Genomic DNA, 24,090 nt, shown 5'->3' with positions numbered 1-24,090 from the left:
CATATTCATTTTTCCATGTAGGTATATTTAATGGGTATTGGCCGATGCACGAAGTGATTTGTTTACCTTTTTTTGGTACCCGCCGCAAACGCAAACAAAACTGCTGCCGGATCTTTTCCGGGAGAGATTCGGAAAATGATCCGGCAGTATTGATTTGACGTTTGCTGAGGGTGCTGAAAAGTTTGGTTATACTCTACTTGCAAAAGACAATAGAGTTATCTACGTGCGCATGTACGTACACGAAAAAGATTGAGGTTAAATTTTGTACCCACCAACAAAACAAATGGGGTGCTAGTGTGCGTGAGCTCGGGCTTAGATAACTCTATGTATGAGCGAACTGTCAAAAATTGCTCGACTGCGGGTGCTCCATTTTGTCCAGCTTTACTGCCGCTCGAAGCTAGTCCGTCTCATATGTAATTTCGTCAATTTTGAGGTAATGATGTAGTTTGGTTCGAAATCTTGTAAACTATCAAAAAAAACCAATAAAATTTAATACTTTGTCGACTCGTACTTTGTTCTAGAAAACCGGAGAAAATCCACTTTTTCGTGAAATTCTAACACGTACCCTTATGGGCGGGACAAATTCGATATGCATTTTTCTCGGCTTGTTGTTTTTACATATGGGACGGACTCGATTAGAGCGGCAGTTACCACAATACTACTAGTATTAAAAAATCATATTTCTAGAGTAAATTTTCAAAAGGTCCTATCTGCAAAATCCTCATTCTGAGAAATTTCACGTCGAAGTTTTGTGGAACATTTTTAAATCCCATTTAAACAAGGTTAAGTATTTTTCAATTCTTAAAACGCCCAAATGTACCTAGCACGATGCTTTTTAAGTGTATTTAACAGGAATAATCAAAAGTCTAGTTTAAACTGATTTCTGAAGCAATTTGTTTCATACGACCTATGAGTGCACATAGGACACGTTTTATAGGTCAAATTTTGCACATAGGACTTAACACATTGGACCAAACTCGTGTAGTATTGCACATTGAACTTTTCAAGATTAAATTTAAATCCTGATTAAAAAATATCAACTTTTTTCAAATAAATATGATCACCCAATCCTCACGCAACGTGTAGGTTACAGCTGATTGATAGCATGAAATGTTTCAATGCTTCCTTTGCGAAAGAGAGAAACCGTTAGGACAGAAAAACAACCAATCAGCGTTCTCGTCCGCATCTGTCAGATAGGTGCTGACAAATCAACCTATCGAGAAATTAAAAGTGAGAGTGTGTGCGTGCAACATGGAGTTAAACTTTTCAAAGAGTCATGGTAACCTTCACAGCATCTTCATAGAAAGTTTAACTCCATGTTGCACACACTCTCACTTTTAATTTCTCGATACGACAATGTAAACATTGTTTGCCTGGGTGCGGATAGAACTCTTAATATTTTTCAAGCTTTTGAATGTTTTTTTTTATATTATTTTCCAATGTGGGGCTTGATTATCGTTGCAGAGTGATTAATTAGAGTTAAGGTGCTGGCCGGAACGAGAAGATGAGCTGGGGACCACTTGGCTTGTTTTATTTAATTTTGTCCGTTGTTATTCTGATTTTTTATATTACCTCGCTTGATTTAAAAAAATATTGTTTTCGAGGGGCGTGACATTAGCCTTAATGTATTAATTTTTCGCATTTAACACATTAAGGAATTAAATTCCTCTTGTCGTTTGACATTTGACAACGTACACCTGCTTTGTTGAAAACATTGGTTTTCTTTGAGTCACTCCGCGCGCTCGACTGTCAGTTTTGTTATGATTGTTTTTTTTTTGTAGCAAACAAAGTTTAATTACCTATCTCATTTCTATAAAGCTGTGGAAAAGGTGCGGACGACGGAGTTTTTAACACCTGTAAATTCCGGAACGATGACCTTTCTGTGGTACACAAATGGTTGGATTTGGAAGAGCGAGTAGTTTCCGTTGAGGCTGGACAATTATCGGGACCAGCTGCGGTTGCGATTGTTTTTTTTGTTCTTTTTATTTATTTCTTAAAACAAAAAAATATTTTTCCGTCTCCAAAAATAATCGAGCACTTTTGACAGTTCAATGCACGGAGAGAAACGGCTTGTTTACAGCCGTCATTTCTTGTTTAAAGCGGTATACGCACTTCGGAAGAAACCGGTCAAGAAAAAAAAATCAAATGGGCAGCAGCGGCAGCTAAAGCAAGCCAGAGAGGGTGAAGAAAAGCCCCAAGAAATCACTCCCTCTCCTTTGTTCTGCTGTTCGTAAAGCCATTTCTTGACCCCTTTCCTTCCGATCAGCGTACTAGCCTTAAAACAGTCGTAGTGCAAATAGAAACTCGTTTCTTTTTTGGTACAAGTGAAATTGTATGTTACCATTATTCAAAATATAATAAAAAGGTGGTCCATTGACAAAGGTGTAGAAAAATACATTAAATTTTGAAAAACCAAGTCAAGTCCAGTGATGAATCCGTAAGTTTTCTCGCTATATCGAAAAACACTGTATCAAATTGACACCTTGATTCCATACAGGCCAACTGACGATCCCTTGCAGTACTGTCGGTTTTGTTTTTCGCAATTCCGAGTGGAACCACTGCTTTCCAATGGTCCAAAGGACGAGCAACTGGTCAACCAAATCAGTTCCCTCATCCAGATCGAGCTGGATCCCAACCAGGCTGCGACCACTGCGATTTGCTCAATGTGTCGCCAACAGTTGGCGGAATTTCAACTGTTCCGCGATCGGTGCACCCACCACGATGCCATCGTACGGCAAAAGATCGATGGCAATCAATGTAGCCAAAATGATCTTTGGTTCGCTGTGGAACCTTTGGGCGATGGTGAAGATTCTGACGGAGGCATCGGTCCACCGACGAAAAATGACCCACTTCAGGATGCTTCTGATGTTGTTTCGAAAAGGAGAACAAGAGACAGCTTTTGGCGAGCCATTTCGCAGGACGTTGGTGTCATTCCAGATCACATCAAACGCGCCCTCGAACTGACCGGATTCTATCGAAATGCGTCACTTGGGATGATCTCGCCTATGACAATCAAACAGATCGAACAGGACATGCGCGATACGGTTGAGTATGTGATTTCCAGTAAGGGTTCACTGGGAGGAAATCGATGGGAGGTTCTCCGACAGTATTACGGCGCAGTTTATTGCAAAATTCCGTCAAAATTCAAATTCCTAGCTGGAGAAGTGCAGACAATCCTTTCGATTACGGCTGCCGTCCAGGAAAATGGGATAAACGAGTATCTCAGCAAAGCATGCGTTACACACAGCCGTAAAGAACGGTTGAATGCGGCGGATAAACCGGATGATGCTGAAACACTAACAGAGAAACTGGCCGATAAGATTCAGGATTACTACAGACAACAGTAAGATAATATCAATTTTATTCTATTTATCGATTAAGACAATACATTTTTATTAATTACCAACAGTGCCAACGATAGTGAAGAGTTTGGAGCATTTTTCGCGAGGCTGCCGGGCGTGGATACGTGCATACATACCATACCAATCAGCATAGGGCTCCGAGGGAAGTCCGTGCTGTGACAAGGAGACGCCTCCATATTTCTCGATCCTGGGCTGTTTGTCTCCAATCTTCTATGTTGCAGATTTTCCGGATATCTCGCCTGACTTGATCACCCCATCGTGCTCGCTGTGCTCCCGGTTTTCGTCCTCTACCGCCTTCCAGTTGATCGCGGTCGAAGATCATTTTAACGGGACTGTCATCGTGCATTCTCGCAACGTGACCAGCCCACCTAAGTCGGCCGACCTTCGCCTCTTGGACGATAGTCGGACCTCCAAGCAAAGCGTGCAGCTCGTGGTTCATGCGCCTACGCCACTCACCGTTAGCAGTCCGCACACCCCCATAGATCGTCCGTAGCACCTTCCGTTCAAAGACTCCAAGGGCACGTTCATCCTCTTTCAGCATAGTCCAAGTTTCGTGGCCGAAGAGGACGACTGGTCTAATGAGGGTCTTGTAGATTGCTAGCTTCGTGCGGCGTCGCACTCGATCGGATGTCAGGGTCTTCCGTACTCCGAAGTATGCACGATTTCCTGCATGAATGCGAGTCTGGATGTTGTTATCGGCCGTCACCAGGGATCCCAAGTACACGAACTCGTCTACCTCCTCCAGCTCGTCACCGTCCACTGCTAGGGGAGTCAGACACGGGGGGCCCCCGTCTTTGGAGCCTCGACCTCTCATGTACTTTGTTTTCGTCGCATTCATCGCCAGTCCAATCTGCATGGCTGCTGCTTTCAGTCCGGTGTAGATTTCCATCACCTTCTCTTGACTTCTCGCTATAATATCGATGTCATCAGCAAAACCAAGCAGTTGAACCGACTTGAAGAATATCGTGCCACTCGTGTCAATGCCCGCTCTTCGTATAACACCTTCTAGGGCGATGTTGAACAGAAGACAAGATAAGCCATCACCCTGTCGTAACCCTCGCCGTGACTCAAAGGGTTCCGATAATTCCCCCGAAACACGCACAAAGCACATTACTCGCTCCATGGTTGCCTTGACCAGCCGTGTCAGTTTGTCCGGAAAACCGTTGTCGTGCATAATCTGCCATAGCTGCTCGCGGTCGACCGTGTCATAGGCTGCCTTGAAGTCAATGAAAATGTGATGTGTGGGCACGTTGTACTCGCGGCATTTCTCAAGGATCTGCCGGAGGCAAAATATTTGGTCCGTGGTGGCTCGCGCGCCCGTGAAGCCCGCTTGGTAGGGCCCCACGAACCTTTTTGCGTGGGGTGATAGCTGACGGCAGAGGATCTGGGAGAGTACTTTATAGGCAGCATTGATAAGAGTTATGCCGCGGTAGTTACAGCAATCCAACTTATCGCCCTTTTTGTAGATGGGGCATATAACCCCCTCCATCCATTGTTCCGGTAGATTTTCCTCATCCCAGATCATAGAAATTACCTTGTGGAGCGCCCTAGCCAGTTTCTCTCCTCCATATTTGAAAAGCTCGCTCGGCAACCGATCTTTACCGGCGGCTCTGTTGTTCTTCAGCTCCTTGATCTCCTTCTTAACCATCCAGAGATCGGGAGCCGGGAACTGGTCATCAGCTCCGGGAGCTCCAAGGTTAACTTCTATGCCGTCTCCGTCTGCTGTTTCGCCGTTGAGGTGTTCATTGAAGTACTGCTTCCACCTGCGTATCGCCTCGTTTCTGTTCACGAGAAGATTTCCCTCTGCGTCCCGGCACTTCTCAGCTCGCGGCACGAAGCCTTTCCGGAACTGGTTTATCTTCCCGTAGAACTTCCGCGTCTCGTTTGCAAGGAACAGCCGCTCCATCTCGTCGCGGTCCCGGTCTTCTTGCTGGCGCTTCTTTATCTTGAAGACCGCGGTTTGTCGTTCCCTTGCCTGTTTGTATCGATCCTCGTCCTCTATCGTACCGGTCTGCAGCTTTCTGTTGAAAGCAGCTTTCTTCTCGTACGATAATCGTTGGCACTCGTCGTCGTACCAATCGTTTTTCCTGACTCGTTCCACCCTACCTAATGAAGTTTCAGCGACACTACCGATGGCTGAGCAGATCATACTCCAGCCATCCTCGAGAGAAGCAGCGCCTAGTTCTTCCTCACTTGGCAGGTTCGCCTCCAGCTGCTGCGCGTAACTATCAGCCACTTCGCTATCCTGCAAACGCTCGACGTTCAGCGGAGGTGTCGGAGGGCTTCGTCGCTGGTAGCAGACCGTCGACAATTTTGAGCGCATGCATGCTCCTACCAGGTAGTGGTCCGAATCGATATTCGCACCGCGATACGTGCGAACGTTCGTTATGTACGAGAAGAATCGTCCGTCGATTAAAACGTGGTCGATTTGATTTTTCGTTCTTCCATTTGGCGATACCCAAGTGGCTTTGTGGATGTCTTTGCGTGGGAAAAAGGTACTTCTTACCACCATTCCGCGGGAGGCTGCAAAGTTGATGCAGCGTTGGCCGTTATTGTTCGTGGCGGTGTGAAGGCTGCAAGGCCCTATCACCGGTCGATACATCACCTCCCTTCCCACCTGAGCGTTAAAATCCCCGATGACGATTTTCACATCTCTTCGTGAGCAGCTGTCATACTCCTTCTCCAGCCGCGCGTAGAATGCTTCTTTCTCTTCTTCGGGTCTTTCTTCGTGTGGGCAGTGGACATTGATGATGCTGTAGTTGAAGAGACGGCCTCTGATCCTCAACTTGCACATCCGGTTACTGATGTGCTTCCAGCCAATCACCCTATCCTTCATCTTACCCATCACAATAAAGCCGGTCCCCAGCTTCTTGTTGTTGGTGCCGCAGCTCTGGTAGAATGTGGCGTTAGTCCTACGACTATCCCAGTCCTTGTTCCCCTGCCAGCAAAGCTCCTGCAGTGCGACAATGTCGAATTTGCGGGGTCGCAATTCGTTCGCCAAAGCGATGTCGCAACCCTCGAACTTCAGCGACCTACAATTCCAGGTACCGAGTCGCCAATCGGTGTCCTCTTTGTACGTGGGCTTGCGCCGTTGGTTCCGGGTCGTCATTCTCCTTGTCCTTCGCGATTCCTACTTTTCAGCAGGCGGCCGGATCGGGGCAGCGCTGCCTAGTCCCGGGGCGTTTTACGCCTGTGAGCTTCCGGGACCTAGCTCCGGTTTTCTCTCGCTACCGTAACGGGGGCTTTTTTTCCCGTGGCCTAACGGTATTCTTCATTTCCGGATCCGTGGATAGGTGCGTCGTGCGCCAAAGGGAGGACGGAACCATTATAGGACTTATGTACTGCTCGTACTGTAACATGCACCTGCAAGTTACTAGGGATGGTAACTCGTGGCGCATTCACAACTTTGTGAAACACTGCCAGCAGCACTACCGGGTGGAGTACCGAACGGTGAAGAAAAAGTGAGCCAAGGATGATCGAAAGCACGCGACGTTTTTTTAGTTTACTGGAAAGTGACTAGTAAATGCGATGCAAAATACATAAATGATTAGGTGATTGACCGAAAACAACTTGTTTTTATCTTTCTTGATTGTAAATGAATGTTTTTAAGACCTTTGAAAACTGGTTGTAATATAAATATTGTTAATTGCTAGTTTTTGTATATAAAATCGACAATCATAATTTTAGTTAAAGGCTAAACTGAAATAACAAGCCATCAATTCATCATATTTATTTAAAAATGGTTGTGAAATATATTATACGACGATAAATCTCTTTGCAATATATGCCGTTGCAAATATTTTTTGAAATTTATGTCCCTCGACTCTGACCAAAGTCGACGGGGGAAAACACATATGAAAATTGAAATTACGAGCCATGGTTTCAATATTTTAATTTAAAAAAAAAACGTGTTTTACAATGCATTATACATGTGTCCAGTTGTTTTTCCATCATTAGTTTCCAAAATATCTAAGTACTGTCCAAAATTTTATTTTTAATCAAAACATTTTTAAACAAGCCCAAACATAACAAAGCGATCCACTTTAACGACCCCCGGGACTTTTGTGGGCTCTGTTGCATGTTTCTGCTCATTTCTAGGTGTCCGAAGGTTATGTGTGGTGAGTCACCCAAAACCTCTTTACGCAAATGGACCGACGTTTTACTTCTCCATTCGATCAACGTTGTCAAAATATGTTATGGGATATCTGTATTTTCTTAAAAATAAATCTGTATTTTATCTGTATATATAAACATAAACTTTGAAAAATATTTGCAATGGCCTTATAAAATTCAAAAAAAAAAAATCAAAAACCTCTTAAATAATTTAGTTCTTAAATTCAAAAAAATCAAATTATTCGCTCTACAGCATTGCCTTGGCGTTCTCGATTGCGAGATTCCTACACCGACACCGACGTAACACTCCATGTAAAAAATCTGCTGAAATGTGTCCCAGCACGACTCACCCCAATTACTTCCTTGGAATCACCCCTTGCCGATAAAAATATATTTCGCAACACTGCTCGACCCATTGTTTGCAAACAAAACGTAGTTTATGAATGAATCAGCTGATTTGTGTTTACAAACAAAATAGAATCAGTGTTGCCTTGCAAATACATTTTTCGAAAAACCGTTTGACAGCTCACCGGACTTACCGGAGGGGTGATGCAAAGAAGGGTCATCTTTTTTACTTGAGTGTTACGTCGGTGTCGGTGATTCCTACTCGAAACTAGGTGTCCGAAGGCTTGATTGTTGAGGCAATTGCAAACCTCTTTTTACACCTTAGCTTCCATCCACCCCGGGATTCGAACTGACGACCTTTGGATTGTTAGTCCAACTGCCTACCAGCAACTCCACCGAGACAGGACCCAGGGAGACGACTCCTGCACCTGGACTGAGCTAACGACCTAACCTTTTTTTTAGGTTAGTCCGGGGCCAACATTTACTTCCCGTCCGACGGAAGGCGTGATCAGACAAATCTCGTCTCGAAAAATGCCACCGGGACCTTCTGGGATCAAACCCAGGCCGACTGGGTGAGAGGCAACCACGCTTACCCCTACACCACGGGTCCCGGCAGTTCTAAAATTCCTAAAATTGAAGTTATATTAAATTTAAATATTCGAGATTTTTTTAAATTCTAAATACCTATAATTTTCTAACAATTCTATATTCCATAAAAATTCTGGAATTCCTACAATTTCTGAAATCAAAGTAGCAAAAAAATATCAAAATTTTAATGATTATATAAATTTTTTAGTTCAAAACTATTTAGATTGTTTTACAAACATTTGAATTTTTTGGAATTTTCGCAATTAATGTATTTTAGGAGTTTCAAAACTAAAAAAAAAGTCACTTGTAGAGTTTTAGGAAATCAAGTGATCTTAGGAGTTAAAGAGATTTAAAGAATTGGGTCCTAAAATGAAGCTTAGATTGCTGATATTATTGTTTACAGCGATAAAGCTTATTTTTCAGAGTACAATGACGCTTTGTACGACCACAAAGAGTTTAAAATGGATTTTTAAATCGATTTTGAAAAATTATCCTCGCGGTCTTTCTTGACAGAAAAGCTCTTACTAGACAGCTCGTCCATAGCTCCCCATAGTTGATCCATCGAAAAAATGTTGTTTTGTAATTTTTTTTTGCATTAAAATGAAAAAAAGTGATCAGAAATGGGTTTTAATCAAGGTTTTAATCGTGTTTTTTACCGTTGTACATAAAAATTTACATTGAGCTTTAATACCCAATTTTAGGAATTGCTGAAATTTTAAAACTTTTGATTTTTTACCATTTTTTAAATATTTGAATTAAAAAAACAATTTTTCTAAAATCTTAAATTGTGAAAATGTCTGCCTTTTTTTATTTTTTCAAATTTGAATAGTTACTGGAAACTTACACTGCTAATTCTGATGTTCATTTTTAGTTAAATTTACTGAAAACTGCACTACTGAAATTTTCAGTTAGTTTTTCGTTGAACTTCAGTTAAAATTTGTATGGAGCTGTCAAAGTTTGCTGAAATTTCAGCAAGTTTTCATTTACTGAAAATTTCAGTAGTGTAGATTTCAGTAAATTTTACTGAGTTTTAAACTGAATTTTAATGCGAAATTGTTGTGTAGGTGAATTTCTGGGTGTTTTAGCATTTAAGATGTTTCAGAAATTCAAGAGAAATTTTAGAAACTTTGAAATTCAAGGATTTTTTAAAGTTAACAATAAACGAAGTTCTTCTAAAAAAACAAAATATTTAGAAAAACATAAAAAAATTACATTAAATATGACATCGCTATTTTCTTCAGTGTATCTCACTCATTTGACAAGTTCGAGCAGTTTTTCGAGCAACGTTGTTGTGGTTTGTTTTGCCGGTTTTGCAGCAAAATTTAAATTTGTTTTCAAAATTCAATGAAAAACGCATTAAAGATTATACTTAAAAGTGTATATTTTGATACCAAAAATGAACGGAATTTCCTCGGATTACCCCACGCCGTAAGTACTGTACCAATAAAACTATACAAAATTTGACAAAAATTCCCCTTTCCAGACCCAGCGCAAACCCAACCAAATACTGCCGATTTTGCTACTCACAGTTCCGGATAGCACCGTTGTTCACCGATTCCGCTGACCACAACCAAGCCATCTTGTCCCGCTTCAAATCTCTCGTCCAGATCCGTCTGGACCCGGCCCGAGACGGGGCTAGCGCGATCTGCATCGCGTGCCAGCAAAAACTGACCGAGCTGGAGCTGTTCCGGGACCGGTGCCAAAAGCTGCACGAAGCAGTTCGCCGGTGCCGACCGTTCCCCACGCTGGAGCTTCAGCTCGAGGAGGTTCAGAATGGTGGGTTGAGTTATAGCAACGTGGCCGATTACAGCAGTTTGTGGGTGTCGATTGAACCGTTGGCTCTGGACGATTACGAGCTTAGCCGGGTGGAGGACGACAATTTCGAACCGGAAGAGGAGACTGGCTTGAGCGAAACCTGCAAGAACTTGAAAGCGAAGGAACTGTCCGTCGTGGTGGATCGGAACGACGACAGGAAGAATGTCAGTTTTAATGTAGTCTTTTTTAACGTTTTTTTTATTCTGATTGAGCTTTTAAAATTCCAGAAACGCTTCTGGCAGGTTTTGCAACATGACGTAGATTCGATTCCGGTGCACGTGCGACACGCGCTCGAACTGACCGGACGGTGCCGCGAGGCGTCCCTTGGTTTTATCTCACCATCCACAATCAAACGAATCGAGGAGAGCATGCGACAGTCGGTGCAAATGCTGGCCAGCCAGGAAGAAGCCCGTGGAACCGATCCCAAGCAAGCGATGCTCAAGTACTACGGCGAGACGTACTGGGACCACCCGGAACGGTTCTGCTTTAGCCCGGAGGAAAAGTGCACCATACTGTCCATCGCTTCGGCAATTCAACAAAACGGAATTCGTCACTACTTGAAGGCTGCCAAGCTCAAAGAAAAGGGAGTGCGCGAAAAGGTGGAAAACGGAACCCAGCTAGCCGAACTCCTAGCCACCAAGATCCGCGAGTACTACCAGGCACGGTAAGTTATGTCCCCCTTCCCCAGAAACTTCACCAAACAGTCAAATTCTTCCAGCGACTCCTCCACGCCAACCTTCAAAGCCTTCTTCAAGCAACTGCCGAAAAGCAGACAGTGCCGGGTCTACCGAAGTCCAAACGGAACCATCCAAGCCGCGGTGCGGTGTCCCATCTGCAGCAACGACTGCAAAGTAACGCTAACGGACGGCACCAGCCGCTGGTTCTTTTACAACTACGTGCAGCACTGCGAAAGGCGTCACTACCGGGTGGAGGTGGAGTCGGCTAGTGGTAGGAAAAGTGCTTCCAAGGCTCGGCTTGAGACATCTACGCCAAAGGCGAAACGGAGCCGGACCGAGGGCAGGTTGAGATCGAGGTCAATGTCGCGGGGCTTTAGTGTTTGTGGGGAGGAGGAGGATGATTAGTCAAAACGATGGAAAGATGGATGTTGTTGAATTTGAGGCTAAAAGTGCAAAGATGTATTGATAAGAGAGTTGAAGACTCATGTGTTTAGATAAAAGATATTATTAACATAATTCTGGAGCAACATTTGAAATGGGCGGTGCGCCATTGCTCTTACGGCCTCTAATGACACGCGTTTACCGTCCCCTTGAAATGTTGCTCTAGATTTTAGAAGAAATAAATACTTTTTTTTTATCTTAGAAGGTGTTATCGAAAATTGCAACGTTTGAATAGGAAAATAAAAAAAATTGGAAATATTTTTTTATTTCATGAGATTGTAAATTTTAAAGATGATTTTTTTGAATTTTCAATCAAAGTTACTAAATTCGCAATTCGCAATTTTCAGTGTAAGAACGGGCCTTGACCGATCTTATGCACCAGGTTCCCGACGAACACGCACTGCCCTTACACCTACATCTCACCCTTGCTCTGTGTCAGTACGAGCAGCACGCTAGAACACGCTTCGAGTGCTCGTGCCAGGCATGCACACCTTCTTTTCCGGTTACGCATTTTAACTCGGCCGGGGGTGGTACATTAAGTAGGGTTTGATGTAAGTATAAGCGCCTAACCATTTAAAGTGTGCCTATCAACTTTTATTTAAGCAAAAACTGTTTTATTTTTAGTTTGAATTCAAAAACTAGTTGTTATTCTACTGTGTACTGTTTTCTCCTGAAATCTTCCCTAATGTTGAATCGTGTTAATCTGTTGCTATTTCTTCTGTCGCGGTGTTTTGTTACAATGTTTTGGACCTACACTAAGCATGTTATTCAAAAGTTTACCAAAAGTACAATAGTTATATTTGTGTTAATCCTTTAACCATTCCATAAATTGAGTAAGGGCTCAAACCTCACTTGTTTGAAAAAAGGGTGAAGATTGAAAACAATTGACAGTAAAAGAGAATTTATTTTATAAAAATCAAGTATCAATAGTAAGAGAATGATGAGCGTATTTTGAAGAATAAAAATGAGAAGCTAGATGTATTAGATGTAAAATTAGACAATAATTAATAAATAGAGATACAAAACAAGCTAAGATTATAGTAATAATAATTTATAGGACAGATCAAGCAAAACAATGTAAAAGGTCCAAAGTCAAAAATGTAAACAAAACACATTTTTCCTGCAAACGGTTCTAAGGGTGTTAAACTATCGCTACATATCGAGATAAGTATGAAAAATATGATTTTTCTATGAAAAAACATGTATTTTACCAAAGGCCGATGTCAATGATATTTTGTTTGTATTCAAAATCCTCATAGACCCTTTGGTTCTAAGGGCCAATGTAGAAACTGGGTTGTTTTGTTTTGAAATCGTGTTTGACCCAGGGACAAAAACAATTTGTTTCAAAACAAACACCGAAACAAAGAATGGCCCTTTGTTTTGAATTACTGCGAAACAGCAAGCTTCCGGGACAGAACGGAGTATCGATGCAGTGCGAGGCCACGGGACAGATATCTACTTCCGGCTGTATCGAAAAAGACGATCTGATCAACCCGAGGATCAATCTAGTCAACGTGAACAACGGAATTCACTCCTGAAACTCCTGCCAGCGCTGGCGGGAATAGCATGGCGCGTTCTATTTCTTCATGGCTTCGGGTGAGTGGACAATTTTGAAAGAGCAGATTCCAATACAATAATGAATACAAATTCAAATGTTGTCATTATATCTCTCTTTTAGATCCCAAAACCCAGCAGCACCACAATTCTGACTGTCCCCGTTTCTTCATCTCTTTTACGGTGGAAAACCTGCGGGCGCACGTGAACAACGGGAAACAACCAGATGCCCCGCTTCGGCAGCAACGACGTGCACCAAGTGAACCTAACTCCGCCAACGACTACGCCACGAATAAGCCCAACCGGCGACGTCCGGAACAATCCGAATGGTATCAAGCGCTACGAACGATTACGGTAGTGGCTACATGAGCAAGGCCGACGACACGAGCACCAACACTACGTCGCCGGAACATCGATCCGGAGCGGCGGATGCGTTAGTGTTCGAAACAAGAATATGCTGGCCTCGAACGCGATCATAAACTCAGGTGGCTATGACTGCTCCGACGACGGGTGTTAGCGAAGAACCGATAAAGGCAGCATTTGAGGGAAATCTGCTACCGGAAGCAGCGGCGGTCGGTACAAGCTTGGGTACAAGTCAGCACCGTTGCAGAATCAAACACCGACACGTGTTCTTCGCCTTTTGGTGAACTCAACCGGAGTGCATGGCAACCGCCAAACGCCACCTCGACTGATCCGGACGACTGACAAATCCTCCACGTTCTAACACCATCTGCGACGGCTCCAATCAACGAGTTCATCTTTCCACTTACAGAGATTTATTCAAAATAAATATTCCCAGTATTTCTGGAAAATTCCTACACTCCCTAAAGAAAGGCATCATTATGATTCTAGTCTTTTCTGGTTTGTAAATAAACTCAAAACACGAACCATTTACATAAATTTATTACACAATACAATTTCTTTGCTATTCCATGTCACTAGTTCCGATGAATCTCCCCGTTGATAAGTACATTCGCACTGATTACTCCTTTTCTCCTGGTTGTAGCCGGTCAAGCCGTTGGTGCCATCGACCAGTCGACAGGTTCGACCTTGGGTTCGACGGAGATAGTCATGCGATTTGGCGGCTTGGTCTCCACGTCTCCGAAAACGGAATGCAACAATTGCCTCCGTCGGCATCGTAGGACGTTATTCCTTTCACAAATGTACTCACATTTTTTCCTGGAGCACCTACCGGCCATTATTATCCAAGTTTGTGGGCTTTTTTAGCCATCTAAGTATCACGAACTTTCCTGCAAAATAAGAACTTTATTATTCACTTTAAATCACTAAAAGTTTGAACTTACCATTTGGAATGCAGTAATACTCGACGTACAACAAAAAATGTAATAAAAAAACTCGATATTAACTGTTAAATTAACAAAAACGAGCAAAAATAATTTTTTGATTCAAAAGACCAAACACGAAAGCGTGATTTGTTTTGGATTGGCCTACGAGGCCAAAAAACAAAACAATAACAAAAACAAATCCTGCCGTCGTGTTTGGCCGTTTGACATAAGGCCCAAATGGAAAATGAAACACGCCAATGTTTACAAAGGGTCTAAAACGCAAAAGGCTTAATCTGATCCCGCATATTGATAACTTTTTTTCAGGCCTATGTTATTTTTTCATCAATTTTACAGGAATAATTACATTTTTGCATTAAATTGAATATGGGGATGCATAACACATCTAGTTTCACGCATTTTACTTAAATAATAATCGCATTTGGCCAATTATGTTCGAAATAGGAATTGAAAAACCAACCGCAGATTTCATCCTCGTTTTTCTCAATGTTTTGAAAAATGAGATGGGACGTTTTACAATGTTTTGCTTGAGATAAAGAATTATTCAAATAAATAAATTCGCAATTCGCAATTCGCAATTTTCAGTGTAAGAACGGGCCTTGACCGATCTTATGCACCAGGTTCCCGACGAACACGCACTGCCCTTACACCTACATCTCACCCTTGCTCTGAGTCAGTACGAGCAGCACACTAGAACACGCTTTGAGTGTTCGTGCCAGGCATGCACACCTTCTTTTCCGGTTACGCATTTTAACTCGGCCGGGGGTGGTACATTAAGTAGGGTTTGATGTAAGTATAAGCGCCTAACCATTTATAGTGTGCCTATCAACTTTCATTAAAGCAAAAACTGTTTTATTTTTGTGTGGGCCCATATAGCGCCCCCCTGTCAGTGAACCCCAATATGTGTGTACAGACATCAGCCCCCTGGAATACGCATGTCAACACACACAGCCGTCAGTGCGCGGGCCCAGCCTTCTCAGTTCCTGTGTGGTAGTCAAACGGGCTGGCCGCATCTCGGCCACGTCCGGAATCCCGGCACGTGGGTAACGCAGTCTCCACAATTGGCGAATCCTGCCAGGTTTTATAGTGTTTTCGGTAGCGAGGCGTCGGTCACTGACCAGTAAGTCCTCTTGGAAAAGTGCTCAGTTGGTAACGTTGTGAAAAGGTCACGGGTTGTTTTGGGTGGTTTAAGTGGACGTGTGTGGGAGACGAAAAAAATTGTGGCGGTGGCAATGGTTGCCATGTTGTATTTGACGGGGCCGGCGGTGAGCGGCGGTTGCCATTCATCATGGTTTGATGTTACGTTGTTAGTTATTGTTGGGCGGCAATGAAAAAAAAGCCTTGAACGACAACGAGCCTCTTAAGAAATTTTTTGACATTTTGCTGAGGCAAGGGTGGTACTGAACAACGCCGTCGCACTTCGAGCGAAACAATTCCAATGGGCCAAATGACGAGATTGTATTCAAATATGAAAATGCCCGGTAAGAATGAACCTGCTAGCGGTTTACCCTCAGCATGCAAATTGTTTTGTTCTTTTTTTCCCGCATGGTCGCATCATATGCGGTGTGCGTGTGTTGGTGTAATCTGTTAGGCAGCTTTGATACGGCAAAGAGTTACACGTTCGAAATGTTTTGTATAAACACGTTTTTTTTTCCTTTATTAAAACAAGAAATTTGCGAGTCAAGCTGCTCCAAAATTTAAGTGCCTAGAGCAGGACAATTTTGATTCTTTTATCGGAAGCCCTTTCGGAGGTGATAAGGGTGAGTTAAGCTATAAGCTGTGTGCGCTTGGTAAGGAGCCGGTCAAGAAAAATTTGGAATCGCCGGCAGCGGCAGCGAGGGCAAGCTGGAGAGGGGGAAAAATACCCAAGAAAGCATGTCTGTCTATGTTAATAGAATTGATTATTAAGAGTGGAAATGTAGATACTTTGCGAGGAGTATTATACAAGAAAGGGACTGAAATAATTTCACTGACAGCGAAAGACAACAACGGCTTGTGAGCACTCACTGAATAGGCCCTACCGGCTTGTGACCTCACTGAATAGGCCGCAACGATATGTGAAAAACAACAACGGCTTGTGAGCACTCACTGAATAGGCCCTACCGGCTTGTGACCTCACTGAATAGGCCGCAACGATTTGTGAAAACAGCAACGGCTTGTGAGCACTCACTGAATAGGCCCTACCGGCTTGTGACCTCACTGAATAGGCCGCGACGATTTGTGAAAAAACAACAACGGCTTGTGAGCACTCACTGAATAGGCCCTACCGGCTTGTGACCTCACTGAATAGGCAGCAACGATTTGTGAAAAACAACAACGGCTTGTGAGCACTCACTGAATAGGCCCTACCGGCTTGTGACCTCACTGAATAGGCCGCAACGATTTGTGAAAAACAACAACGGCTTGTGAGCACTCACTGAATAGGCCCTACCGGCTTGTGACCTCACTGAATAGGCCGCAACGATTTGTGAAAACAACAACGGCTTGTGAGCACTCACTGAATAGGCCCTACCGGCTTGTGACCTCACTGAATAGGCCGCAACGATTTGTGAAAAACAACAACGGCTTGTGAGCACTCACTGAATAGGCCCTACCGGCTTGTGACCTCACTGAATAGGCCGCAACGATTTGTGAAAACAGCAACGGCTTGTGAGCACTCACTGAATAGGCCCTACCGGCTTGTGACCTCACTGAATAGGCCGCGACGATTTGTGAAAAAACAACAACGGCTTGTGAGCACTCACTGAATAGGCCCTACCGGCTTGTGACCTCACTGAATAGGCAGCAACGATTTGTGAAAAACAACAACGGCTTGTGAGCACTCACTGAATAGGCCCTACCGGCTTGTGACCTCACTGAATAGGCCGCAACGATTTGTGAAAAACAACAACGGCTTGTGAGCACTCACTGAATAGGCCCTACCGGCTTGTGACCTCACTGAATAGGCCGCAACGATTTGTGAAAACAACAACGGCTTGTGAGCACTCACTGAATAGGCCCTACCGGCTTGTGACCTCACTGAATAGGCCGCAACGATTTGTGAAAAACAACAACGGCTTGTGAGCACTCACTGAATAGGCCCTACCGGCTTGTGACCTCACTGAATAGGCCGCAACGATTTGTGAAAAACAACAACGGCGTGTGAGTACTCACTGAATAGACCTTTCCGGTTTGTGATCTCACTGAATAGTAAACATGCTGAAGGGCCGAAATAAACAAGGGCTTACGAAAAGTCGCTGAAAATCTGGGATTGAAAGGAATTGCTGAGGAGCCAAGATGGTTTTGGCTTGAGGAAACCTGCTGGAAGCTTTAATTTGGTGGTAACGTTTTAATATAGGAGATCTTAAAGGAGTGAATCTTGAACAGCACTTGGAAAACAAACAAAACGGGAAGTGTAAATAGAAGAGAGAATAACAGAAATCATTGAAAAAAAGGGGTAGCAAGTAATGTTGGCGATTTAAGGACTCAAGCAAAAAAAAAAAAATAGATTTCATCATCAACGAAACTTATCTTATGGTTTGTATGGTTTTTCAGAGCGGCTTTCTTATGCGGAGGGTGGTCAAAGTAAGTTTCACTCTCAACCCCAACGGTTTGTTTGTCAGCGAAATGGTGTATGTGCCTAACAAAGCGTAGTAAGCGCATTTTATCCTTTTCCTGAATCCTTGAAGGAGGAGTGCATCTAGTCTTCAGGAAATGTGTGTCAAAAATGAGAAGCAATAGCCGGGACCGTCGGATGGGAAAGTAATTGTTGGCCCCGACCTAGCCTAGAGGTTGGTTCGTTAGCTCAGTTCAGGTAGTCGTCTCCCTGGGAAAAAGGCCTGCCAGTTGGACTCACAATTCAGAGGTCGGCAGTTTAAATCCCGGGTGGAGGAAAACTTAAGTGTAAAAAGAAGTTTGGATTGCGGACATCTAGTTTCGAGTAGGAATCTCGCACCAAGGTGGTGTAGAACGAACAATTTGATTTTTTTTAATGAGAGGCACCAGAGTTGCTGTACTTTTTTCTGGAGAAGGGGGGAGATGTGTGGGCCCATATAGCGCCCCCCTGTCAGTGAACCCCAATATGTGTGTACAGACATCAGCCCCCTGGAATACGCATGTCAACACACACAGCCGTCAGTGCGCGGGCCCAGCCTTCTCAGTTCCTGTGTGGTAGTCAAACGGGCTGGCCGCATCTCGGCCACGTCCGGAATCCCGGCACGTGGGTAACCCAGTCTCCACAATTTTTAGTTTGAATTCAAAAACTAGTTGTTATTTTACTGTTTATTGTTTTCTCCTGAAATCTTTCCTAGTGTTGAGTCGTGTTTTTATGTTGCTATTTCTTTTGTCGCGGTGTTTTGTTACAATTTTTGGTCCTAAGCATTTTAGAAAAGTTTTTCAAAAGTACAATAGTAATATTTGCGTTAATCCTTTAATCATCTCATAAATTGAGTCAGGGCTCGAACCTCACTTGCTTAAGAAAAAGGTGAAGTTTTAAAAGAACGGACACTGAAAGAAATATACTATGTAAAGAATCAATAGTAAAAGAAAGATAGTAATTTATGAAGAAGATAAAGAAATTAACAATAGTTAATAAATAGAGGTAACAAACATGCTTAGATTGTATTGAGGGCAATTTACAGGGAAGATGAGAAATTATTGAAATAGATAAATAAAGAAAAGGCACATGATAAACAAAATTGACATCGCTGCCAAATTAAGGGAAAGCAGACAGTTTGTTGCAGCAGCATCAATTAGTAAAATAGAGTGGAAAAGCGTTGAGAAATAAGAGAATCAAATAAGTAAAATCGAAATCAAATGGAGGATAGTAAACAAAAGCCGTTTAAGAAAATCAGTGAAAAATAAACAGATGATAGATGGTAGCTGGAAATGGAAAGGAGAGAGGAAACCCCGTTCTGCAACGTTCAGGTACATCCACAGCAGTTGACTCAACATACAGCGAATCTAAACAATACCGTCTACAATCACAAATTACTTCCCTTTCCCATATTGACGCGCCCCTTTCTTCTAGCCGTCTCGACTCTGACCCTCGCTGGTCAAAGGTTTACGATCCGTTTCCACAGGCCACCAGCTAGGTCATCATGAAAACCAAGCCAACGTGGAGGTAAGAAAATAGGACACTTGCAAGGAACCAGAGCTATACTGTCCTGATCAAGAAAGATCTAACAGGACTACGGACGTAGTCAGTGACGCTCCTTCCAGGATGTTCCTCGCCTGAGCGTCAACTGAAGAGATATCATCAGAATCATTCGCACTTGGCCTGCAATTATTCAAATAAATAAATTCGCAATAAAATCAAAAAAGATTAGGCGAATGATAAATAGACTTGATATTACTAGTACATTAAGGAAAAGTATATTTTTAAGGAAAAAAAACAAAACAAAGTTTGTTACAGCAGTATCAATTGATAGAAAAGAGTGGAAAAGCTTTGAGAGATAAGAGAATCAAAAGTTAGTAAAATTAAAATCAAATGTTGGATATTAAATAGAAGAATCAGTGAAGAATTGGGAATCAGAAGAGCAAAATAAAAATAGGAGATAGGTGGTAGCTGAGAATTAAGAGAAGAGAAACCCCGTTGTGCGATGTTTCAGGTACATCCACAGTAGTTGACTCAACATACTGCGAATCAAAACAATACCGTCTACAATCACAAATTACTTCCCTTTCCCACATTGTCGCGCCCCTTTCTTTTAGCCGTCTCGACTCTGACCCGCGGTGGTCAAAGGTTTACGATCCGTTTCCACAGGCCACCAGCTAGGTCATCATGAAAACCAAGCCAACGTGGAGGTAAGAAAATAGGACACTCGCAAGGAACCAGAGCTATACTGTTCTGATCAAGATAATTCGGATGATCTAACAGAACTACGGATGTAGTTAGTTACGCTCCTTCCAGGATGTTCCTTGCGGGGACGTCAACCGAAGAGCACGCAACAAGGTCAGTGCCATTGCATGCTCTTGGGTATCAATCCTTGGCCTGCCTCTAAATTTTTGAATTTCAACTCTATACAAAATCAATTCCATGATTTTAAATTTTTTACATTCTAAATTTAAAAATTATAAAACTTTCTAGCTTTTAATTTCTTAATTTCGTATTTGCGTTTTTTTTTTAGTCGCTGTTTTTAAATTTTTCTTGAAGTTTTGAAACAATATTATATTTTATTTGAAACATTTCAAATATCTGATCTTATGATTTTTTTTTTTTTTTTGCAGGACTCAAAATTCAAAATTTAATAAGTTGCCTTTTTGATGGAAAATATAAAAAATAAACGTTGCACAATTTTTTAAATAGTTTTCAATCGAATTTTGTACTTTTTTGTTTAAATAAAGATTTGAATTTTCAACGATCTGTAATTATTTTTTTTTGCTCCCTAATTCTTGTGATTTTTTTGAGGTGGAAAAAAAAATTGCAACGACCTTATTTATTTCATAAATTTGAACTTCAGAATCTAATTTATTTTTGTTGTTTAATCTAGTATTTTTTTTTTGTTTCCAAATTTCCTTATATTCAAATTCTTGCATGAATTTGAAATTTATTTTCGAGATTGTCTTTTTTATTTAAAAATTTTTAAATTTGTTTTGAAGATTATTATTAACTTCATCATTGCAGGCCAAGGGTGCATGATACTGATGATACTCATCGGTTGACACACCTAGGCGAGGAACATCCCGGAAGAGCCCAACTACATCCGTAGTGCTGTTTGGACAAAACTGCATGGCTCTGGTTCCTTGCAAGTGTCCTATTTTCTTACCTCCACGTTGGCTTGGTTTAGTCATCATGATGACAAGGTGTAACCTAGCTGGTGGCCTGTGGAAACGACTCGTAAACCTTTGACCAGCGAGGGTCAGAGTAGAGACGGCTAGAAGAAAGGGGCGCGACAATGTGGGAAAGGAAAGTAATTTGTGATTGTAGACGGTATTGTTTTGATTCGCAGTATGTTGAGTCAACTGCTGTGGATGTACCTGAAACATCACACAACTCTTCATTCTCAGCTACCACCTATCTTCTGTTTGTTTTGTTTCACTGATTTTCTAACGCGGCTTCTGTTTACTATCCTCCATTTGATTTCGATTTTACTCATTTGATTCTATTATTTCTCAACGCTTTTCCACTCTATTTTACCAATTGATGCTGCTGCAAAAAACTGTCTGCTTTCCCTTAATTTGGCAGCGATGTCAATTTTGTTTATCATGTGCCTTTTCTTTATTTATCTATTTGAATAATTTCTCATCTTCCCTGTAAATTGCCCTCAATACAATCTAAGCTTGTTTGTTACCTCTTTTTATTAACTATTGTTAATTTCTATATCTACTTCATAAATTACTATCTTCCTTTTACTATTGATTCTTTACATAGTATATTTTCTTCACTGTCCATTGTTTTGAAACTTCACCTTTTTCTTAAGCAAGTGAGGTTCGAGCCCTTGCTCAATTTATGGAATTATTAAAGGATTAACACAAATATTACTATTGTACTTTTGAAAAACTTTTCTAAAATGCTTAGGACCAAAATATTGTAACACAGCACCGCGACAAAAGAAATAGCAACAGATAAACACGACTCAACAATAGGGAAGATTTCAGGAGAAAACAATACACAGTAAATAACAATTAGTTTTTGAATTCAAACTAAAAATAAAACAGTTTTTGCTTTAATGAAAATTGATAGGCACACGTTGAATGGTTAGGCGCTTATACTTACATCAAACCCTACGTAATGTACCACCCCCGGCCGAGTTAAAATGCGTAACCGGAAAAGAAGGTGTGCATGCCTGGCACGAACACTCAAAGCGTGTTCTAGCGTGCTGCTCGTACTGACTCAGAGCAAGGGTGAGATGTAGGTGTAAGGGCAGTGCGTGTTCGTCGGGAACCTAGTGCATAAGATCGGTCAAGGCCCGTTCTTACACTGAAAATTGCGAATTGCGAATTGCGAAAGATTATTATTAACTTCATCATCCCAGTTTGAAACCCGTAATCTCAAGGAGAAACTTGGTAGCTTGGCAAAATCTTAAATACAGTCCAGACTCGATTATCCGAAGTTCGACTATCCCAAGGTTTGTATGGGATTTCAGATTATCGAACAAAAAAAAGTGTTTTAAAAGTTTTTTTTAGTTTTTTACTTTAAACATCAAATTTGGGTTTTGCGATCCAATTTTAGTCAAATTTACCCAAGGCATTTTTTTTTCAATATTTAATCACCATCATTTCGGTTGTCATTTTGAATTAAAAAAAAGTTTTTTTTCAAATTTAAAAACCAATTAAACATTATATTACCGAATAATGAATAAAACAACACTGCAAAAACCACAAATAAATTTTCTCAAACTTGCGTTTCCAGCTCGGCTTCGCTATTTTCCAAAACCTTATCCGATTGTGGCTGCTGCTGCTTTCGCTCTTTTCCGCTGTTCAAATGGTCAAGTTCCAGCTTGTGCTTCTTATCCACAGCCTAAAAATTTAAGTTTTAATTTTAATTTTCTTTCAATTAATTTCAAATCAAACCCAACTTACGCACTTCCCATCCTCACTCGCGCTTCCTCCCCCTCCGCAGCACAGATCCACCCAATCCGGGAACAGCCGCTGCTTGACGCGCTCGACAAACCCAACCAGATTCGGGTAGTTCAGTATCATCTGGTCACGCAACGGGTACGCCACGTTGCCGGACACGGCCAGAATCGGCGCCAGCACACCAAACGCCACCACGTCCAGAGTGGTCACTGCTTCGGCGAAGCAGAACGGCCTATCGCCGAGAAACTCCGAAATCATTCGGACCGCTTTCAGTCGCTCATCTTCCGGCTGGCCGCGGGACTTTTCGTTACGGGATGCGGATCGCCGAAAGAAGAACTCCAACACTCCGCGGGGCATTGCGGATCGCTTGAGCGCGCGCTTCAGGTCTAGATCGTACGCGCGGAGCAGCTGGCCACGGTTTTCGTTGCACCAGCGTCGATGGGCGGCTCCGAGGGTGTGCTCCACCGTTGAGGCCATGGCGTAGGAGAGGATTTTTTGGTCGGGGGTTAGAGCGTCGTCCAAGTTGCAGTTTAGACGGCGGGAAAGCTTCTCGAGGATGTTGTCGGAGGGACCGAATTCGTCGTCGCCCAGCTCGACCATCGGGAAGCGGCTTCCGGTGAGGACCAGCTTGTGGTTCATGGTTTTAAAGGGGACGTTGGCGGCGCGAAGCCACGTGCAGACGGTGAGGCATTCCGACTGGAAGGAGGGCAGGGCGGCGCACTGGCCCGACTGGTGCAGCAGGACAACGGCGGTGTCGGTGGAAGTGTCCAACGCGGCCACTAGGGGAGGTGCCTCCTCCGATTCCAATCTGGTTCGGAGATTGAGGTTATGTTGTGGGAAAATGCGCTAAAATTTGACAAAGTAACCTTTCAACGGTTTCGGCAAGTTTCGCCACCAGGAGGGCATCGCCGCCGGCCTTCAAATCCAGCAGCGGTTCCGGCGCGGTCGTCGAATCGGTGGCCATTTCTTGCAAAGGGAAGGGTTTCCGGAGCTGCGCTTCTGCAAAAGTGTCTAATTACTGTCTGAAGAAACGATTTTTCGCGGTCGAAGCTTGCTTCGATTGGGGCAAGTTTTTGGACTTTTCACACGCTGATCAAAATTTACTCGAGATTTCGTCAAAACCAAACTTACTCAAAATTATTTTTTGAGACAAATGTCAAGTTCGAGTAAATTTAAATCTAAGATTTAACAAGATTTGGAAAATTTTCGGAGAAGTGACGGAAGTCGCAGTGTTTTTTTGTGTTTATGTTTATTTTAAAATTCTTGTTTTATAATTTTACCAAAGAAAAAAAAATCTACGATTGATGGTACAAAATAAATCGGCAACCTTGATGAAAATCTAGAACGTATTGTTAATTTTTCTGAATGAAAGTTAAACCTCTCTACCGGATG

At 42.5% G+C, this 24,090-nt stretch overlaps 2 protein-coding genes across 3 annotated transcripts; one reads left to right on the top strand and one right to left on the bottom strand.

The window, feature by feature from the left end:
* Nucleotides 1-2,121: 2,121 nt before the first annotated feature.
* LOC128093071 (uncharacterized) lies at nucleotides 2,122-6,931 on the top strand. Its single transcript, XM_052708618.1, has 4 exons — nucleotides 2,122-2,437; nucleotides 2,498-3,343; nucleotides 3,410-3,466; nucleotides 6,656-6,931. Exons 1-4 carry the CDS (start codon nucleotides 2,430-2,432, stop codon nucleotides 6,825-6,827), a joined length of 1,083 nt encoding a protein of 360 aa, XP_052564578.1. The 5' UTR covers nucleotides 2,122-2,429; the 3' UTR covers nucleotides 6,828-6,931.
* Nucleotides 6,932-10,992: 4,061 nt separating this feature from the next.
* On the bottom strand, nucleotides 10,993-23,779 carry LOC120416818 (failed axon connections-like). 2 transcript variants are annotated; one of them, XM_039578699.2, is made up of 4 exons: nucleotides 23,565-23,779; nucleotides 22,702-23,506; nucleotides 22,520-22,639; nucleotides 10,993-11,106 (listed from the first exon to the last, which is right to left on the bottom strand). In XM_039578699.2, exons 1-4 carry the CDS (start codon nucleotides 23,660-23,662, stop codon nucleotides 11,008-11,010), a joined length of 1,122 nt encoding a protein of 373 aa, XP_039434633.1. In that variant the 5' UTR covers nucleotides 23,663-23,779; the 3' UTR covers nucleotides 10,993-11,007. The 2 variants fall into 2 exon arrangements, with proteins under 2 accessions (XP_039434633.1, XP_039434632.1); XM_039578698.2 differs by lacking the exon at nucleotides 10,993-11,106 and having other exon boundaries at nucleotides 22,519-22,639; nucleotides 22,706-23,506; nucleotides 23,565-23,777.
* Nucleotides 23,780-24,090: the final 311 nt, after the last annotated feature.

Source organism: Culex pipiens, chromosome 2 (assembly GCF_016801865.2).
Source record: "Culex pipiens pallens isolate TS chromosome 2, TS_CPP_V2, whole genome shotgun sequence".
NCBI classification, from domain to species: domain Eukaryota; kingdom Metazoa; phylum Arthropoda; class Insecta; order Diptera; family Culicidae; genus Culex; species Culex pipiens.
The sequence above is the reverse complement of the archived record's forward strand: the minus strand, read 5'-3'. Positions and strand labels throughout refer to the sequence as shown.

Coding starts and splice junctions, on each gene's coding strand:
- LOC128093071 (XM_052708618.1), top strand. Junction 3,344..3,409: donor CAGGATTACTACAGACAACA/GTAAGATAATAT, acceptor AATTACCAACAG/TGCCAACGATAGTGAAGAGT. Junction 3,467..6,655: donor AGGCTGCCGGGCGTGGATAC/GTGCATACATAC, acceptor ATCCGTGGATAG/GTGCGTCGTGCGCCAAAGGG.
- LOC120416818 (XM_039578699.2), bottom strand. CDS start 23,662: ATGGCCACCGATTCGACGACCGCGCCGGAACCGCTGCTGGATTTGAAG. Junction 23,507..23,564: donor CTTGCCGAAACCGTTGAAAG/GTTACTTTGTCA, acceptor TCTCCGAACCAG/ATTGGAATCGGAGGAGGCAC. Junction 22,640..22,701: donor CGAGTGAGGATGGGAAGTGC/GTAAGTTGGGTT, acceptor TTAAATTTTTAG/GCTGTGGATAAGAAGCACAA.